Here is a 17,501-nt window from a genome sequence, read left to right on the forward strand (position 1 = left end):
TTGACACACGAGCTTCGGTCGTTGGTTCTGTGCTTGACAACACAGAGCAGACCAGAGTGCCACAACAGCACCAGCAGTTTTCCGACTTCTTGGGTGACGTGCGGAGAAAATAACAACAAAAAACAGATAGGTGATACAAACATCACAGGCAGAGGAGGTCAAACACCCAGGACATTTCATCCTTTGAGGAAAGGTGAGCGACCTTGAATTAAAACCGGATTTACAGGTATCGTTTTACAACGATAAAGGTGTCATTTCACCGGGACCGTTGAGAGGACGTCGGTTCAAGCGTCGCATTAGCCCACGATGTCCACAACATCATCCTGGTCACAACCAGCCCCCAGCTGTCGTCATGGCCACACATGGTCGCATCTTCTTGACACTGCTGCTGCTGGCGGCGCGTCAAAGACGATTATGACACGAGAATCAATCAGTCATAATAATAATAGGCGGCATTGTTATCGATTTGTCAGCGTAATAATCCATCCAAACAGGCGACGCTTGCGACAAGGCTGCATTGTTCCAGCCAGCCTACACACATTAAACTTTAGAAGTACAACTAGATTCTTTGACTTGACTGTATCACATTAACCCAAATCATGTTGACTCGATGACCTATTCACATTTAAGCAAATTACATTATGTCAGGGTCTAACAAAGGCATGGGGCTTGTTAAAATAGACAAAGGCTGAAGCATTGATGCCCATAAACTAAAATAAACTAAAATGTTAGTTTTAAATGCTATGTTTTTTTTGGTTGCCTTTTACAATTAGGAGTTTCTCTAATTGTGAACTGCAGTACTGTTACCACAGTACAGTAGGTTAGCCTTTTTGTTGTCTTTTCTGTCTGAAAGAATGTACAATGTCAGTGTCACAACTCAGCAAACTCTTCCAGAATGTTCCAGAAAATTATCTTAACTACTACCAATTATCTGGAACATTCTGTAACAGACTAGTAGCTATAATCTATGTGCCCCACAGGCGCCATGCCTTATATTATCACCCCACCTGCAGGGGGTACTTTCCATTATCTCCTATTACAGTTGAACTAATTGCCTCATGACACACAGGTCTCTTGGTTTGTACAGTAAACTATGGTATACGTCTAGAGTTGTTTACTTTGTGTTTTGCTTACCAGGGTAGAAGGAGACAACATTTTTCTGCTTTCTTAATGTAAATGTGGCATAGTAATGCAGTTTAAATTCTGGCTTTGTTAACAGAATAGGCTATAAGACCTCTGTTACCAAAAAGATAACAAAGGAACAGCTTAGATAAGCAAGACGGACATATTTACAAGACCTATGTCGTTATGTTTTCCAATGAGGGCAGGTATTATCATAAAAACATTTTGGTTTTGTTTGGTAGGAACAAGATAACATTCCATCTTATGTCGATTACAAACGTCACAGACTAGTAGGACATAGTAACTTATTGTCTAGTGACTGCCATGAAATTATGAATGGTATCTATGTGGTGATCTATAGGGCTAGCCTAGATAGAGCACAGATTGTACTGTAATGATTAACCAATTAAACCCCAGCATCCGTAGGTGGGGAAAGCTTTCACAGAAAATAGCAGATCGACAAGCTCACAACGCGTCGCAGTGCGACACGTTGTGAGCTTGTCGATCGGCTATTTTCAGAGAAAGCTGAGGGACTCCGCTCAACCATAATGGGCTTTAAGTGGTTAAAGATGGAATCAAAGACAGAAAACACAATAACCCCCCCTGTAAAAAAAAAAAAGGAAGAGGGGGGGGGAAAGAGTGAGAGAAACCCCCTCCCCTGTTGGTAAATAGAGCAATAAATGTGCCATGGCATAGCTCACATTCTGTACTCCACAAGCCAGTGGGTCAGGTGTCTGGTGGCGTCAGTGCAGGGCTGCTGTCATTCTGTGTATGCAAGGTGACACAGTTTACACATTGATCAGATGTTTTTGTTTGGTTGTTTTTGTTTTTATTTATTAGTCGACAAACATTCCTGCTGTTCAGTGAATTTCAATGGTTTACGAGCTGTCTTGACAGGTCCCAGCCAGGGAAGCAGCCTAAAATAAGGTATCACATACCGTAAATCTGACCCCCATGGACCACACATTAGACCTTGGCCTATAAAAGCATGTTTTGATAGTTTTCAAGGTCAAGTGCATGCTTGATATTAGTTTGTGTTCTGCAATCAGACATCTGCGTGTTTTAATTGAGTCAGCTTTTATTTTCGGTGTCAGGTGTCGAAAATAGGCTATGTACCTGGAGGCAGTTGGGGGACGTGCTTTGGTCGATGCCAGCTTGCGGAGGGGTTGGCATGTCCTTGGGCACTGGCAGACTCGCTCGGTCAAGTAGATCAGAAGTAAGTAAGTAGATTGGAGATTCTTATTGTCGGTATCAGTTAGAGTGCGGGAGTTTATCCCAGTTTCGCAGTGCGCTAGACCCCTGGGAGATGGATTGCTGAGGTGGAGCGCAACACCTACCATCAGCTCCCAGTACTTACCGCACGACTTGCCACACCCAAGCCGTGCTACTCATATGCTACGAGTTGGCAGTGCCCGGGATCGAAACCATGACATTGTGGTCAAGAGACCAGTGCTCTGCCGACTGAGCTACCCGGTCAGGCCACTTCCTTAAACACAGGGATGGTGAAATATTTATAGTTATCCTTAGTCTTTAGTTATTTTTTAAATAATAATCATCTTATGTTATAATTATACTATAATGTTTTATTTTGGTGATCTTGGACAGTGCAACAAATTCCAAGGCCAGAATACAGAGAAACTAGGAAATAATGTGGATCTCGGTATCCCACATAGAAACTACATGGCTCCAATGTGGATCTTGGACTTCACGTGACCAGCCTGTGACATCAGTCATCCATTAGATTTAGAAGAACATATCTATGACATATGACTCCAAATTCAGAATGATCACAGCCCCATTGACTTCCATAATAACTTAAGTTAGATATTTCAAAAAGTATTGGAGGTACTTCTGAACGCATTTGCCGTTCAGAGTGGCAATTAGTGTTACTTACATAATGGTCTTTTTCACAGCATGATCCAATTACCAGAAGGCATGCCCCATAATACTTACACTGTCTGATGCACTGAGGTCAAACTGTGGCTCTCTCCCTCTGCCTGTCTCTGTGTCTGGTGCGTGTTCACAGCTGCACACGTGCACGCATCATAGGTGCGTGCCTGCGTAGGGTATGTTGTCACATTACGTGGGATTTAACTGAAGGCAGAACACATGATGTTGTAGTCTCATGCACTTGAGCTTGGCTGAAACTGTTAGTTGTTCAATTGTGTCAGTGTAGGTTCCTGGAGAGGGCAGTGCTTCTGGAAACAAGGTAAGTTGTGTGGTCAGGCTCTTGCTGTCATCATTATGTACACCACTTGTCACCCCTCAATGCAGCACACTGATGAACGCCATACACTGACAATACTATCAGTGAGAATGTCATCTCTTCCTTTGCAAACAGCTAGTTAACTCATCTAGATAATTATATCACCATGGTTAATTCATGTATTCCCATGGGCTGTTTGGCTACAATGAAAGCCTTGTGACTTGTTACACAAGCATGCTTATGCTGAAGTACGGTATGACATCTGAGATTGCCACGGAACACGGAAGAAGAAGACTTGTGGAATTGTTGCCAATTGCTTCTTAACCATAGTTTAATCTCATGATTATAATTAAGCACAATAAGTTATCCTTCTTCTAGCCCTGGCCCCTGCTGTCGTCAACGATTTCAACAGCTTGTGGTGTCAGCTGCCATATTGCTTATTTATTTTTCTTACACCCATTTCTTTCATGTCAGAGTCAGACTTATGCCATGCCAGGAAACAAGAGGGGTTCACATGACATTAGACATTTGTACGTTTACCTACATCCGTGGTCTTAGCCTGGTCGGTCCTCTCACTGTGTTTGAAATGAATGACAAACATTGGCATATTTGCACATATTTGCACAGAGTAAAATTGGCCATCCTGTAGTTTTGGATCTACTTGCTGATTCTACACAGCTACGCATGGATGGACACGTGCATACTCAACATACACATGGTGTGCACAAAACCACCAGCAAACACAGGCGTCAGGCGAGTGGCGGTGGGTGAGAAGGTCAGTAATATTAGTTGAGCATGATGGGGATGAAGTTAACCAATATGATAAGTCAAGGGCTTTGTGAAGGTTGTGTAGAACCACAGGGGAAATAATCTGGAGTTTAGTGGAGAAAGAGAGAGGGGTAGACGTAGGATAGACGAAAAGGAGATTAAAGGTGCAGGGAAGGAGGAGAATAAGAAGAGGGAGGACAGAGGGAGGGAAATTATATGTCAGTGGGAGAGTTTGACCCTGGCCCCTGACCGAGATGCCAAGCAGGGCTGCCAGGGTTTTATTGCCTGCGCCAACTAGTGCCGACTGCCGAGCAGGAGACGTTGGCTGGCGCTACCTTGCCGCACGCACGCACGCACGCTCACACACACACACACACACACACACACACACACACACACACACACACACACACACACACACACACACACACACACACACACACACACACCCTCATAACATAAACACACACTAGTTAGAAAGGGCACAGGTTATAAATAGCAAACAAACAGGACACAACTGGACTCCCAGTGGAACTACTGCTAACCGGTTTGTTTATCCTAGTGAAATTGGTAAGATTTGTGTTTGTATTCTGTAATTAACGGCCTCTTGTTTTGTGCGATTGTTGTAATTGTTTTAGCCTGCTAACTACCCACTATTCACTATTGTATTATCTTTTCTGTCTCAGTGTGACAAATGGCGTAGCTGTGGAGCAGTGTTGGCAGATATTGCGAGAGAAATAAGCAACCCGGTCTATGAAAACCCAAAGAAGCGACTAGGCCACGTAAGCACTTTAAACGTATATACATTGGCTATTTGAAAATGGCCGATTTACAAGCTCACAACGTGTCGCATCGCGACACGTTGTGAGCTTGTAGAGCTGCTATTTTCAAAACAAATCTTGAAAAATTTAGAAAAGTTTGGAATATTTTTTAAACAACACAAATCTTTATGAACAACACAAATCTTGTATGGGGTCCCTGCTACAAAACATTTTCAGATGGGGGTCCATGGCAAAATACATAATGTATTCATTTGTTGTTTAAAGAACATTAAGAAGCAAGCCCAAATAAGCAACTTTACAGAAAAAAACTAGCCCAAAGTCACTTATAATAAACAGACCTGGCAACACTGCTGTAGAGTTGCAGTGGTGTTTGGTAAAGTTGAAGTGTAGAGTAGAATCATCTGCCTCTACTAACTTTGGAGTGTTAGCTGGTGTTAGAAGTGCCAAGTTGTGTATGACAGTGGAGTTCTTGTTCTTTTTTAAGTTGTTTCTAAGGTCATAACAAGGCCACAGTAAACAGATACTGTGCCTAGATGTATCTGTGTAAACAGGTTTCTCTTTTCTCTCTCTCTCTCTCTCTCTCTCTCTCTCTCTCTCTCTCTCTCTCTCTCTCTCTCTCTCTCTCTCTAGATTATTGACATTTTGATTATTGACATGAAAATTATTTACACACTAACCTTTCAGAAAGTGGTTGTTGAAAACTTTACAGGTAATAGAGCTGTCAGATGGCAAGTGAAAGCAGCTGGTTGCTTAACACTACTACTAGTCTGTAGTTGCATGAATTCCTGAGTAAATCCATTCTTTATTTATGTTTCTATTGAGCCAATGACAGTGATTTCAAGTGGTGAATCTTGTGCCAGTTAGCTGGAAAATAATGACACACAGCCAACAAGCAGCAAGCATTATCCATTTGTTCATTGTACGTTCCAAACCAAGTGTGGCATACAGAATGGGTTGTTTAATTTTTTTGTTTTGTTTAATGTAACATCTTTCTCATTTTGTGTTTTTGGATGCCACCTGACTAGCTTGGCATTGGCCATCCAGCTCATGTGGATTCGCAAATGTTCCACACAGGACATTTGTAAACCACCTGGAGTATCAGGATCTAGTGCCAGCTTACAAAGTGTCAAATATAGCAACAGCAAAGTTGGGTATTGAACACAAATAATGTATTATGGAGATACAGTATACCGTTATCTCTAGATATCTACTTATGAAGGACCTTTAGATTTGGTTTCACTGTGCAACTAGATAGCCTGGCATTTCCGCCATCCATGCAGTGGTCTGCTGTTGTACTTTTTGAGGCATTTGGCTGAGTGGAATGTGTGTAGAAGGACAACAAAAGACATGCATTTGCAAAGGGTGGTAGGTCACAATAGCTATATTATTGATGCTGCTGAGCAGCTCTATTGGAACACACATTTGTTGAGTTTCTGGCTCTTTCCTGTCATCTCGCCCTATCAGGTGAAGGGGAAGAATCCTCGTTCACCAATGTACATCTCGCTCTCTCGCTCACCGTTTGACGACATTTTAAATCCAGTTGTCAAGAGTTTTGCAATTTTGGCAGATTGCCTGACTAGAGAGATCCTAATCAGCTAATTACTCTCCTTGATGTATACAAAAAAGGGGGAAATGGTGAGTGAAAGTGGAAAGTTCCTTCACGTCTGTTCTTTTCGCCACTCTAGTCTCTACCCGTAGTAGAGTTGAAGTTGAGTTCTGCTCTTATTCTCCTGTACTTTTCTCTTATGTGTAATAGAGAGGTGCATACATTAAAGGGCTGAACCTACAGTACCAAACACACTCCTATAGAGTGCAAACAATCCAAGTGATGGATTGTGTGGTAATGCCACATTCCTTTTTTGGGTGAAGAAGATTCACCAATAATGTGTCTTTACATGGTATTTGACTGTAGGGAAGGGAGTGGTGCAAGCCAAGCCTGGCATTTTTTCATTCAGCACTCATGATCGGATCATTCGTTGTAGTACATCCTCACAGGAATCCTTTTGACTTGAAATGAAGCTGCTTCAGAGGGTTTGCCTGTCAATGCCGGTGAAATTCAAATCTAAATCGTCAAGTCTACATGAATAAAAAGCGAGCTAGATATTTTGGGACTGTGGCATTGCTTTCAGGGAAGTGAGAGATACTCAACAATCTCTGTGTTAATGCTTTTCCATCAGACATGTTCTGTCATGTTTTCAAGTAAGCCCAGATTCATAACTGAAACGTCACCAGGTCATGTCTTAAAAACACAACAGCCTGCTTCACAGACTCCATGCTGTAGACTTTAAACGCCAAAGATAAATCACATTTTCACCCTCATGGCCTCAGGGCGAGCTCTGACTCCCCCAATCACTGTTATGTAATTTCACTGGGCTAATGTTAGATTAGCTGACCCCCCCCCCCCTCCTCTATAAAGGGCTCTATATTCAGTGCAGTGGATTAGATTGTTATGTATTGCTGCGTTGCCCCCTCCCCTTTCTAAATAACCCCCTCCGGCCCGTAGGGGAGGCGTATCCGTCTTTACCACTCGCGCATGGCTGGCCTCAGCCCCACAGCCACAGTTTGTTGTTGGAGCTTCATCTCTCTGATGCCTAGTATGCCTCACTAACAGGACTTAACCACTGTCTGTCCACAGAGGACCTCTTCACAGGAACGGAACCACCAACGCACCCAGCACACACAGAGCCATGGGGGAGTACTACCACATTTTAGGGGTCCAGAAAGGCGCGTCGCAAGACGACATCAAAAAAGCGTAAGTATTTTTGCCCTGCTGTTTCTATTTGGAAACGTGTCGTGGACCAGTCGGAAGGATGCAATAGGTTAATTATAGCCTCCTCTAGCTGTGTAAACGGAACAGAGAGACCACAAGCAGGCATGCTGCAATGCAGAAAGTTTCCACTCTTCTTCCTGTAACCTTGCTTGCTGTCGCATACCATTGCCATACGACAAAGTGCTGTGTCACTCACTAATTAGACAACATCTTAATTAATGTCACTTGTTTCAAGTCAGTTATATTGTAGCCGGTTGTGTATTTTTAGTCAGTTGTTTTCGTTTTTAATCTTATGTTTTCAGAAAACAGCGCTGCTGTGCGACAAATTATGAATTATGCTTTGTTAACCTCATGTACCCGTAGAACAGGCCTGCTTCAGTCACCGGCGACTGCTTCTCCCCCGACATGTGTTGTTCCTGCACGTGAGGAGCGTCATGTGGCCTCTGTTTTGTTTTCAGAGGTTGTCTGTTTAAATATTGAGGAGAGAAGAAACGCAGCCCTGTTTCAAATGACATTAGTGTTGTTCTTATTGGCTGGACCACAGGTTGAGGAATGTAAAGTATGCCGGGTTGTGGGGCCACAGTGACATAATGCTCTCTTTTTCACTTCAGGTTCCATAAGCTCTGTTTGGTCCATTGATAACTTAATAAATGATGTTTAAGTAACAGCATGAAAGTTGAAATGATAAAGTGGATGTTCTCCCATATCCAACGGGCCATGTGCATAATGATTACTGGCACCTTGTCCGATGTTAACAGTAACACCTGTTCCACTCTGCCACACATCCTTTAAAGATGCCACCTTTATGCGCCCGATCCAGTCATAGCATTCATTAAGAGTATCTGGCTGGCTATGCCAAGTCTATTCTGACCGGTGTTCATAAATATTGAATCTATTTAGATCATGACTCAGACTATTTCCAAGGAAACTGATAGTTGGCTAAAGTAGACGAGGTGTGAAGGACACAGTGAGACCGAATTAGTCATACGGCTGATAGTTTTATCTCAAAAACAGCATCTTCTCTGCTAGCTTTCCAGACTAGGGAACATGGACTAATTCATATTCAACATTGGCAGCATGCCTAAGATGTTATCGTTTTGTAAATAATTCATTTCTGGCTTCAAAAAGCCTCTTATTTTACTGATATTATCCACCACTCTGTCTGGATACTATTGACCCCAGTCTGGCCTTTCCATCATTTGACCATTGATTAAGGGCCTCTCTAGACTGGCCAATCATGTCATAGGTTCCAACAAAAGGGATCTGACCACAAAGACCGTTCCCAGCACAGATTGTGCCCGTGGCCTTTTGAGTGACCCTTAGTCCCATCCAGTATCATGAGGGAATCCACTGCCATGGCTGCTGCTGCCCTTGTGCTTTAGCAGCAAAGTGCTGATCATGCAGCACACACTGCAGTGCTGGACTACAGTCCACCTCACACGTCAATGGAGTATAGGTCTGTCTTTGTTATTTCTGCTCGGGAGGGGAGAAGGTGTGTGTGGTGTGTGTGTGTGTGTGTGTGTGTGTGTGTGTGTGTGTGTGTGTGTGTGTGTGTGTGTGTGTGTGTGTGTGTGTGTGTGTGTGTGTGTGTGTGTGTGTGTGTGTGTGTGTGTGTGTGTGTGCGTGCGTGCGTGCGTGTGTGGCGTGTGTGTGTGTGTGTGTGTGTGTGTGTGTGTGTGTGTGTGTGTGTGTGTGTGTGTGTAAGACCCCTACATGTGCCGAAATGTTCTGCATCTGCAATAATGTAAAAGCCTGCCTTTACACACAATAGTATTTGCCTTAAACGTAAAAATTAAAAAATCCTCAGACCATTTGAGCTGCTTGTTTGTTGTTTGTTTTCCTTAAATATCACAACGGGTTCTTAGATACTTATAATTGTTAAATTATGTGAATTGTTTGATTTGAGAAGCGCCACAGTTAAAAGTAGGGACTTGTTCCCTTTTAGAAAGGCCGCCATGGTTAAATCAGGTGACTTGTTCCATTTGAGAAGCACGGCAGATTGAAACGGTTTTCATGACATGCTCTATTTTTCACGGTCAGTGCGCCGTGACATGAAGATAGTAGCTTCACGTCCCCCTTCTTCATAAATTTCCAATATCAACGTCAGCATGTTTCAGCTAAAAACTGATGTTGTTCTTTTCACAAGTGGATCATTTTCTACCCTATCTCTGTTTGCTGCTCTGTGTTATAGTAACGTTGTTTGTATGTGTGTGTGTGTGTGTGTGTGTGTGTGTGTGTGTGTGTGTGTGTGTGTGTGTTATGGGCATCACAGATACAGAAAACTAGCTTTGAAGTGGCATCCAGACAAGAACCCAGACAATAAGGAGGAAGCCGAAGGGAAGTTCAAAGAACTGTCAGAAGCATATGAGGTGCTGTCAGATGGTAAGTGTGTGTTTGCTCTGTGCATTCACGTGGGCATGCTTGTGGGATGTTATGCATTGTGGATAAAGCAGCTGTTTGAATATATTAACATGTGTGTTTAGTGTTCCTTTTTAAAACAGGAACAAATATTACATACAAAAATAAGTCACAGTTTACAAAGTGGGTTGTCCAGTACAGCAAATGTGCTTGGTTCAGTGGAGGATTATAGTAACGACGGTTACCAAAGGTGCACAGCACACCGGTCCTTGTGAGGTGCCAGCCAACGGATTAGACACTAAATAATAAAAGAGTATATCCGCACACTTGTAGATGCCGATGCACCCTGAAAAAGGCAGCTCAGTCTGTCCGAAACGTTATTTTGTCCACAACTGTGTCCACAATAAAACTTGCATCGGCAGCTACGAGTATGCGGATTATAGTAACAAAGCACAGTTACTTGAGTACTGTACGTAAGTACTAAGTACATATGTACAGATGTGCCACTTCAAAACTTCACATGTCCTGCCATCGCCAAGACAGTACATTTTCAGGGGATTCCCAGGGCAATAAGAGGGACAAAGAAGGGCATTTAAAATGCTGAATTATTTTGATGATCACTGCTTTTATGATGCTAATTAATTTGAGCAACTGGTCAAATCACCTTTCGCCTCATAATGAGTCTGACACCTTGTTCAACACACATTCTTTTGTTCTCATGTATATGGATGTCTGTTGAAGGGAAAAACGGGGGTGTGTAGTGACAACTTCTTTTCAGGGGCAAAACAGTGCATTTTAAGGGCAGAAAAGGGAGGGGAAAAAAAGCCTTTTCAGGGCACTATCAGGGAAAGAACAGTAACGTGTGAAGTTTTGAAGTGGCACATCTGTACACAAATATTGTACTTTTGACTTTTGACACCACATTTCTAGGAAGGGAAAGGTACATTATGGATTAAACACTTAAGCTCTATTTCAAATATAGTTAAAATAGCAGATCTACAAGCTCACAATGGGTCGCGATGCAACGCGTTGTGAGCTTGTAGGTCTGAGCCGTCTGAGCTTGTTAGTTGCAGACACGTCGCACATGTACCACCCCTCGCCCAGTGACAGCAACAGGACACAGGGCATTAAATGCCAGTCTTCAACAATGTGGCAAGTTTGTTCTCGGGGGTTGTGTGGGAGCTTGAATGTCGGCCTTCTGCTACAGGTCGTCTTATAATGGTTTTTGTTGTCATTTATTTCTCTGTCTTAGTTAAAGGTTGTGTGGTGATATGTTTTGGTTAAAACTAAACGTTATTTGTTAAAACGTTAAAGCTCTAAATTCTGATGCTCATCATGGCTATACATAGTGTTTGCTCAAAAACAGGGGTCTCCCTGTCTCCCCAGCTCTTTGATAAGCGGAAAATACGTATTTTCTATTTAAAAAAACATCTGTCATATTTAAAAAACAAACCAAAACTGTGTTTCACATGCCTTAAACAATACACTGTCTCTGTTCTAAAAAGAGACCTTGAAACATGAAAGAGCTCTTGTTTGAAAAGGATGGGGTTGGCACAAAATGATTACACAAGCATTTCTGCATGTTCCTGTAACATTTGACACACGCCTTTCCATCAGTAGTTATATAATACCACACGCTTTATTTAGTAACTTTTATTTGTTTTAATTTTTTTATTAAAGGTAGGGTAAATGATATTCTTTGGTTAAAACAAAAAGTATTTTGTTAAAAGGTTAAAACACTATATTCTGATAGTAATCATTGCTATAGAGTGTTTTTTCAGTAACAGATGTCTCCCTGTCTCTCCAGCTCTTACAGAAACAGAAAATACATTTTCTGGTAGGTGTCAAAATCTCAGCCAATCAGGAGAAAGTACCCATTTTTAAGCTTATTTTGTATAGTGTTCCAGTTCCAATTTTGTCTGCTCATTTCTTAGTGTCATCACTTCCAATTTCACTTGTTTAATCTGTATCCTGATTGAGTCCTCTGTCCTGGTTGGATAAAATTGGAAATGAAACTGAAACTGAAACTAAAATGAATTTTCTGTTTAATAAAGAGGTGGAGAGACAAGGAGACTCCTGTTACTGAACAAACACTCTATAGCAATGAGTACTATCAGAATATAGAGCTATTTAACACTTATTTTAACCAAAGCAAATCACTTACCCTACCTTTAACTCATTTGGTATCCTGTCCTGAAAATGCATGTTCTGTTTACTAAAGAGCCGATGAGACAGGGAGTCCCTTGTTACTGACCAAACACTCTATAACAATGATTGCTATCAGAATAATAGCGATACTGTATTTGACACTCATTTTAACAAAAGAATATCACTTACTGCACCTTTATCGATTTGGCCTGTGATGAAATGTGACTATGCTCAGACACTGTGTCCTTTGGCGTGTTTCAGCAGGTTTCTCACACCATGAACATCTTTAATCTGTGATTCAGTTATTGCTGGAGCAAACTGCTGTATATTGTTCTTCATATGTATAGAAAGAAGGCTATTGATCATGGCATTACGAGGTACATTTGTCATCATTGCCACAGAAAGCACAGGGCTGGCAAACTGGCAGGTGAAACATTTGATTTAGTTCACGCGTGCATTATCAGTGTTTAAGTAGAACAAGTCCAGTGCACCCCATAGTAGTGGTTGAAGTGTGGTAACCGTCTCGAAATGAATTAACTTCCATCAGAGAGCACTGCATTAGAGAGAGTGTTGCAACACATTAGATGTATCTGTGGGGTCAGGTTGCATCCTGGGCCCACTGACACCTGGCCCTCCCCAGGTGCCCTAAAAGTATCAGTTAAACTGACAACGCATCGAAAATAATGGGTTCACATTACCATGAAAGTTGGTCATTTGTTTCTTTTTTTATTCACGCTAATTTAGTCGTTATTATGCCACTTGATTCCTCCCCGCACACATATCTGGGTTGTCACTGCTGTTGTATCCTACTGACTCACCTACCAGTGAGGAGCCTCCACGGGGAGGACGTAGACGTAGAGCCTTCGTCCTACTCCTCCCACCCAACACTCCCTGCCTGACAGGTGCTGCCTCAGTCCGTAGGATTACATGCAATGGCAATTATCACCCTCCCCGCTCCGGCTTCCCTCCCCCGAACACGGGCCAATTGTGTTCTGTGTAGAAGACGCTCGACATGCACCACGATGCACCACGGGGGATTTGAGAAGTTGATTTATTTATGAGTGCTCGGTGATACAGCGTATGAGCATTTTCAATATTTGTTTATTGCATTTTTTAATGCAACAATTGCAACACTTTGGAATTGCCCCCTTGAAGTAGCTGAATCATATGCTAAAATTATACTACTCGACCATTACTAAGGGCTTAGCAGGTTTAACAACAAAATAGCCTTCTGGGTTATGGGATCTAAATGGCCGCTATGTCCCTCCTGGTTATGGGGTCGCTTTCACTTTTATTTAGAAACACGCAACCTCCCTTCAGGTCACTTGTAAACACAGCTCTCTGCAAGGTGTATTTACTGGTGACTAAGCTGCAAAATGCTACACGGTGCACCTTTAAAAAAATGCTGTGATATTTTTCTGGTTAAAACAAAAAGGTTTGTTAAAATGTTAAAGCTCAAAAAAGTTTGTTAAAATGTTTAAAGCTCTTTAGTAAACAGAAAATAATTGTTTAGGTAGGTTGCCAATTTCATCCAATCAAGAGAGAGCACCCATTTATCAACTTCAATTTTATAGTGTTCCAGTTCCAATTTTGTCTGCATTTGTATTTGTTTTTGTTTCGTCGCTTCCAATTACACTTGTTTATTCTGAGTTCTCTCTCCTGATTAAATCAAATTGGTATCCTGAAATGTATTCTTTGTTTACTAAAGAGCTGGAGAAACAGGGAGACCTGCTAACTGAACTAACACTCTTAACTATGATTACTATTTATAAAAATAGTCCAAAATCTGCAGCATTTTGGACACAATGAACTGGATGAAGGCATGCATTCAAGAAAAAGAAAAATACTTCTTGGCATCAGTGAGCTTCACTGAAGCCAAGTATCTAATCTCTGGTGTGCTCCAGGGACCCCGTCTAGGTCTCGTCCCCCCTTAACCCATTGAGACCTGAAGCCGATTCTACATGTCTCCTAAATCCCAACAGTTTTCTGAAAAACGTTTCTATATCAGTGGTGCTCAATCTTTTTCATGTCAAGGACCCCCAAAATTATATGTTTTTGGCCGCGGACCCCCATCAAAATATTTTGTTCCAGGGACCCCCAGAAGCAAAGATTTGAGTTAAAAATGTTCGCTTTAAAAATATATATATTCAGAAGATTTGCACACATTTTCACGATTTTTCAAAAATAGCAGATATACAAGCTCATAGCGCGGCACTCGGTGCCGCGCTATGAGCTTGTATATCTGCTATTTTTGAATAGCCCAAAGTGTAAAATAATGCTTTTTAGCTCAAATCTAAAAATGACACAGTTCCAGGTCTTAATGGGTTAAGCCTGATTTATACTTAGTTGCACGCTGGTGTTGCACGCCGCAAATAGCAGAGCTCAAAATGCGCTACATTCGTTGAGAGCTTGTAGATCTGCTATTTACTGACCACGACACCGGCACGCAACTAAGTGTAACTGAGGCCTCTTATGGTGCGTTCACACGGGCAGATTAAAAGATACAAAGATACAAAAATACACAGCATCTTTGTCGCTGTGATGCTTTGTGTTTGTGTTGCTCAACGCGGTCGCTGACGTCATCAAACGTGCGGACATCGGAGCTACAGTTGTAGCTTTGTATCTTTGTATCTGGAAGTTGAACCCTGTTCAACTTGAATGTGTAGCTTTGTATCTTTGTCGCTAGAGCTACAACTACAAACGTCGCATGTATCTTTGTGTCTTCATGTCGCTGGTTTCCATTGAAAATGAATGGTAGCGTGTATCTTTTTATCTGCCCGTGTGAACGCACCATTGGGCTTACCAGGCTATTTATGTAATACTTCGACTGGACTCCACTGTAGGATTTGTCAAAATGAAAATTCAATAACATTTTTTTGACAGTGGTAATGGCCTCCTGACGGTTTGACAGTTCATGTGGAGGCCCTTTGTGATCCAACACCACACAATTGCTGTTGCCTATTAGCCCTATTTTTGGAGAGTCTTGACCTAGACCACCGATTAATTACGGATGTTTTGACTGATATTTTGTCAAAAAGTGCAAGCTTTTCTAATCAATTTCAAAAGCTGGGTTAGGTTAGGTAAATTAAGTATTAAACTTCAATAACATTTAAGTTTGATTACACAATGAACAAGCAAACAAGTAAATATGAAATGCACATAAACTGAACTTTTTATTTAACCGCTTAATCCATAATGTTTTTTGACAAAACCAGAAGCTCATAACGTGCCGTGTTGCGACCATTATTTGCGATGTCAAATAATGGCCGATATATATCGGTCAGGCCGATGTATCAGTCGGGCTACACCCAGTGCTCTCTGGTTATCTGCTCCATCTCTTGTCCTCTTAATCCTACCTTAAGCACTGCTCTCTCTCTCTCTTCTCCACAGAAAACAAGAGGAACACTTATGACCGATATGGTAAAGAAGGCCTCTCAGGCGGAGGAGGCGGAGGAGGAGGAGGTAAGAGAATAACTTACATAATAACCAGGGATAATGGTGTACAGGCCAGATCCCAGTGGTCACTGCACTGCACAGTGCACACACATACCGTACAAAGCCCTAAATCTTACTGCCATAACTCGCACCTAGCTGGGACTGTAATAGTATATGAAGAAGAAGGGAATGTCCGCACACAATATACTGCTCTCCCGTGTTTTTATTTAAAGCAGCACTATGTAGCTTTCCTCTTCTACCCCGGATTTGAACTTGGGTTTCCTGCGTAAGTGCTGACATTTTACCATTGAGCTAATAGAGCCTCTGCCTGCTTGCTCAGGGGATAAATTGAATCTTGAAACAAATTTGTGTCAGATCCTGTGTCTAGGTGAGACATGACCTTTGACACGACCTAAATGTCTCAGTAGAAGAGCAGGGAGACAAAATACAACCAATTGTATACGTTATATTGTATTAACACATTCTACCTTACAGATTGGACAACATTTTTATGTATTCATAATAATAAAAGTTGCAAACCAACAATTACAATCAGAACAACGTTTCGCCCGTGTAGGGCTTCATCAGGTACGTGGGCGAAACTTTGTTCTGATTCTAATTGTTGGTTAAATAAAAAAAATCACACCCTGTGTGAAGAGAGTGGTGCCTTTGATGGGCCCCGTATTGATGTTGTCATCAATGTTTGTTTATTGGACATACATACATACGGACGGACACACACACAGACAAAGTCAGATATAGGAGTGGTTGGCACCACTCAAAAAGGGAGGGCAGTATATCGTTTGCGGACACATTCCCTTCTTCTTCACTTGGCTGTTTTTTGTGTCCAGCATCTTAACGACAACTCCGCCATTTTCATTTGGTCCACGGCACGCGTTGATACACAAACACATCATTTGTCATCTTTTTATCTCCCCAGACGGAACAGTCTTGTATGTTGATGACTGTGAGTTTGCTTTTCCTCATCTTCTCCTCAACAGGAGGCCATTATCACAACGGCGACCACTTCAACAGCTTTACATTCCGTAATCCAGAGGACGTTTTCAGGGAATTCTTCGGTGGCAGAGATCCGTTTGCAGATTTCTTTGGTAAGCTCACCCCTGCCCCCCTCCGCCAACGGCAGCAGGCAGCTCCCCGCAGAGCCCCGTAAAGACATTCTCTCCATCCTTGCATATCGGCCCAGTCGGAGGGGGAAACCCAAAACTGTTACTTTTCAGGAAATGGTAAAAAAAGAACCTGTGTTCCAATGGATCCAATGCAGTTATTTTAGTCACAAGCTCTTGTTATTTCATTGGTTCAATATTTTTTTAAACCCACACACCAATCTACAAGCGATGTAACGCGTTGTGATATTGTAGATCGTCTATTTTTGCTATTTTTGTGTGACACTGTTGTACTACAATGCAGGGCAATAATTTAGGCAATAAAAACAAAAAAGTTGAAATATGGAGATACAAGGTTTCTGCCAACATGGTGGATAATTCATCAGAGTCCAAGGAAAGCACATCCACTGCTGGTATTAACAATTAATCACAGTTATCTTGGCTGCATATTTGATGCTGCATCGCAGCATTTTTGTTTTCTGGTCAAGAAGAATATGGACGTTTGCCCTATGCAGTAAATAAGAGTGAGACAGAGAGACAGAAACATAGAGAGAGAGAGAGACAGACCGACAGACAGAAAGTACATACTGTATCAAAAATAGGAATTGAAAAAAACCCAAAAAGGTAACATGTTCCAAATTTCAAATCAATGGAGGACAAAGTGCTAGTAAGGCACACACCAGTAAACGAACGCTAGACAGAAAGTACTACAGACAGACGGCGAGAGAGAGAGAGAGAGAGAGAGAGAGAGAGAGAGAGACAGAAAACACATTGTACTGTAGAGTCCC

General features: G+C 42.0%; 1 protein-coding gene across 2 annotated transcripts in view; it reads left to right on the forward strand.

Annotated features, from left to right (window-relative positions):
- Positions 1–17,501, forward strand: part of dnajb6b (DnaJ heat shock protein family (Hsp40) member B6b) — a 34,273-nt gene continuing 16,772 nt past the window's right edge. Inside the window, exons 1-6 of one of the 2 annotated variants that reach the window (XM_084048282.1) lie at positions 52–193; positions 4,783–4,878; positions 7,514–7,630; positions 9,921–10,030; positions 15,545–15,616; positions 16,591–16,698. In XM_084048282.1, the coding sequence (XP_083904408.1) occupies positions 7,566–7,630; positions 9,921–10,030; positions 15,545–15,616; positions 16,591–16,698 (355 nt within the window). In that variant the 5' untranslated portion in view covers positions 52–193; positions 4,783–4,878; positions 7,514–7,565. Of the gene's footprint in view, positions 194–4,782; positions 4,879–7,513; positions 7,631–9,920; positions 10,031–15,544; positions 15,617–16,590; positions 16,699–17,501 lie in introns of both variants that reach the window. The other variant, XM_084048283.1, reaches the window with a different exon arrangement.

The sequence above is a fragment of the Gymnoscopelus microlampas genome (genome assembly GCF_963454915.1).
Source record: "Gymnoscopelus microlampas genome assembly, chromosome: 22".
In the NCBI taxonomy this organism is placed as follows: Eukaryota; Metazoa; Chordata; class Actinopteri; order Myctophiformes; family Myctophidae; genus Gymnoscopelus; species Gymnoscopelus microlampas.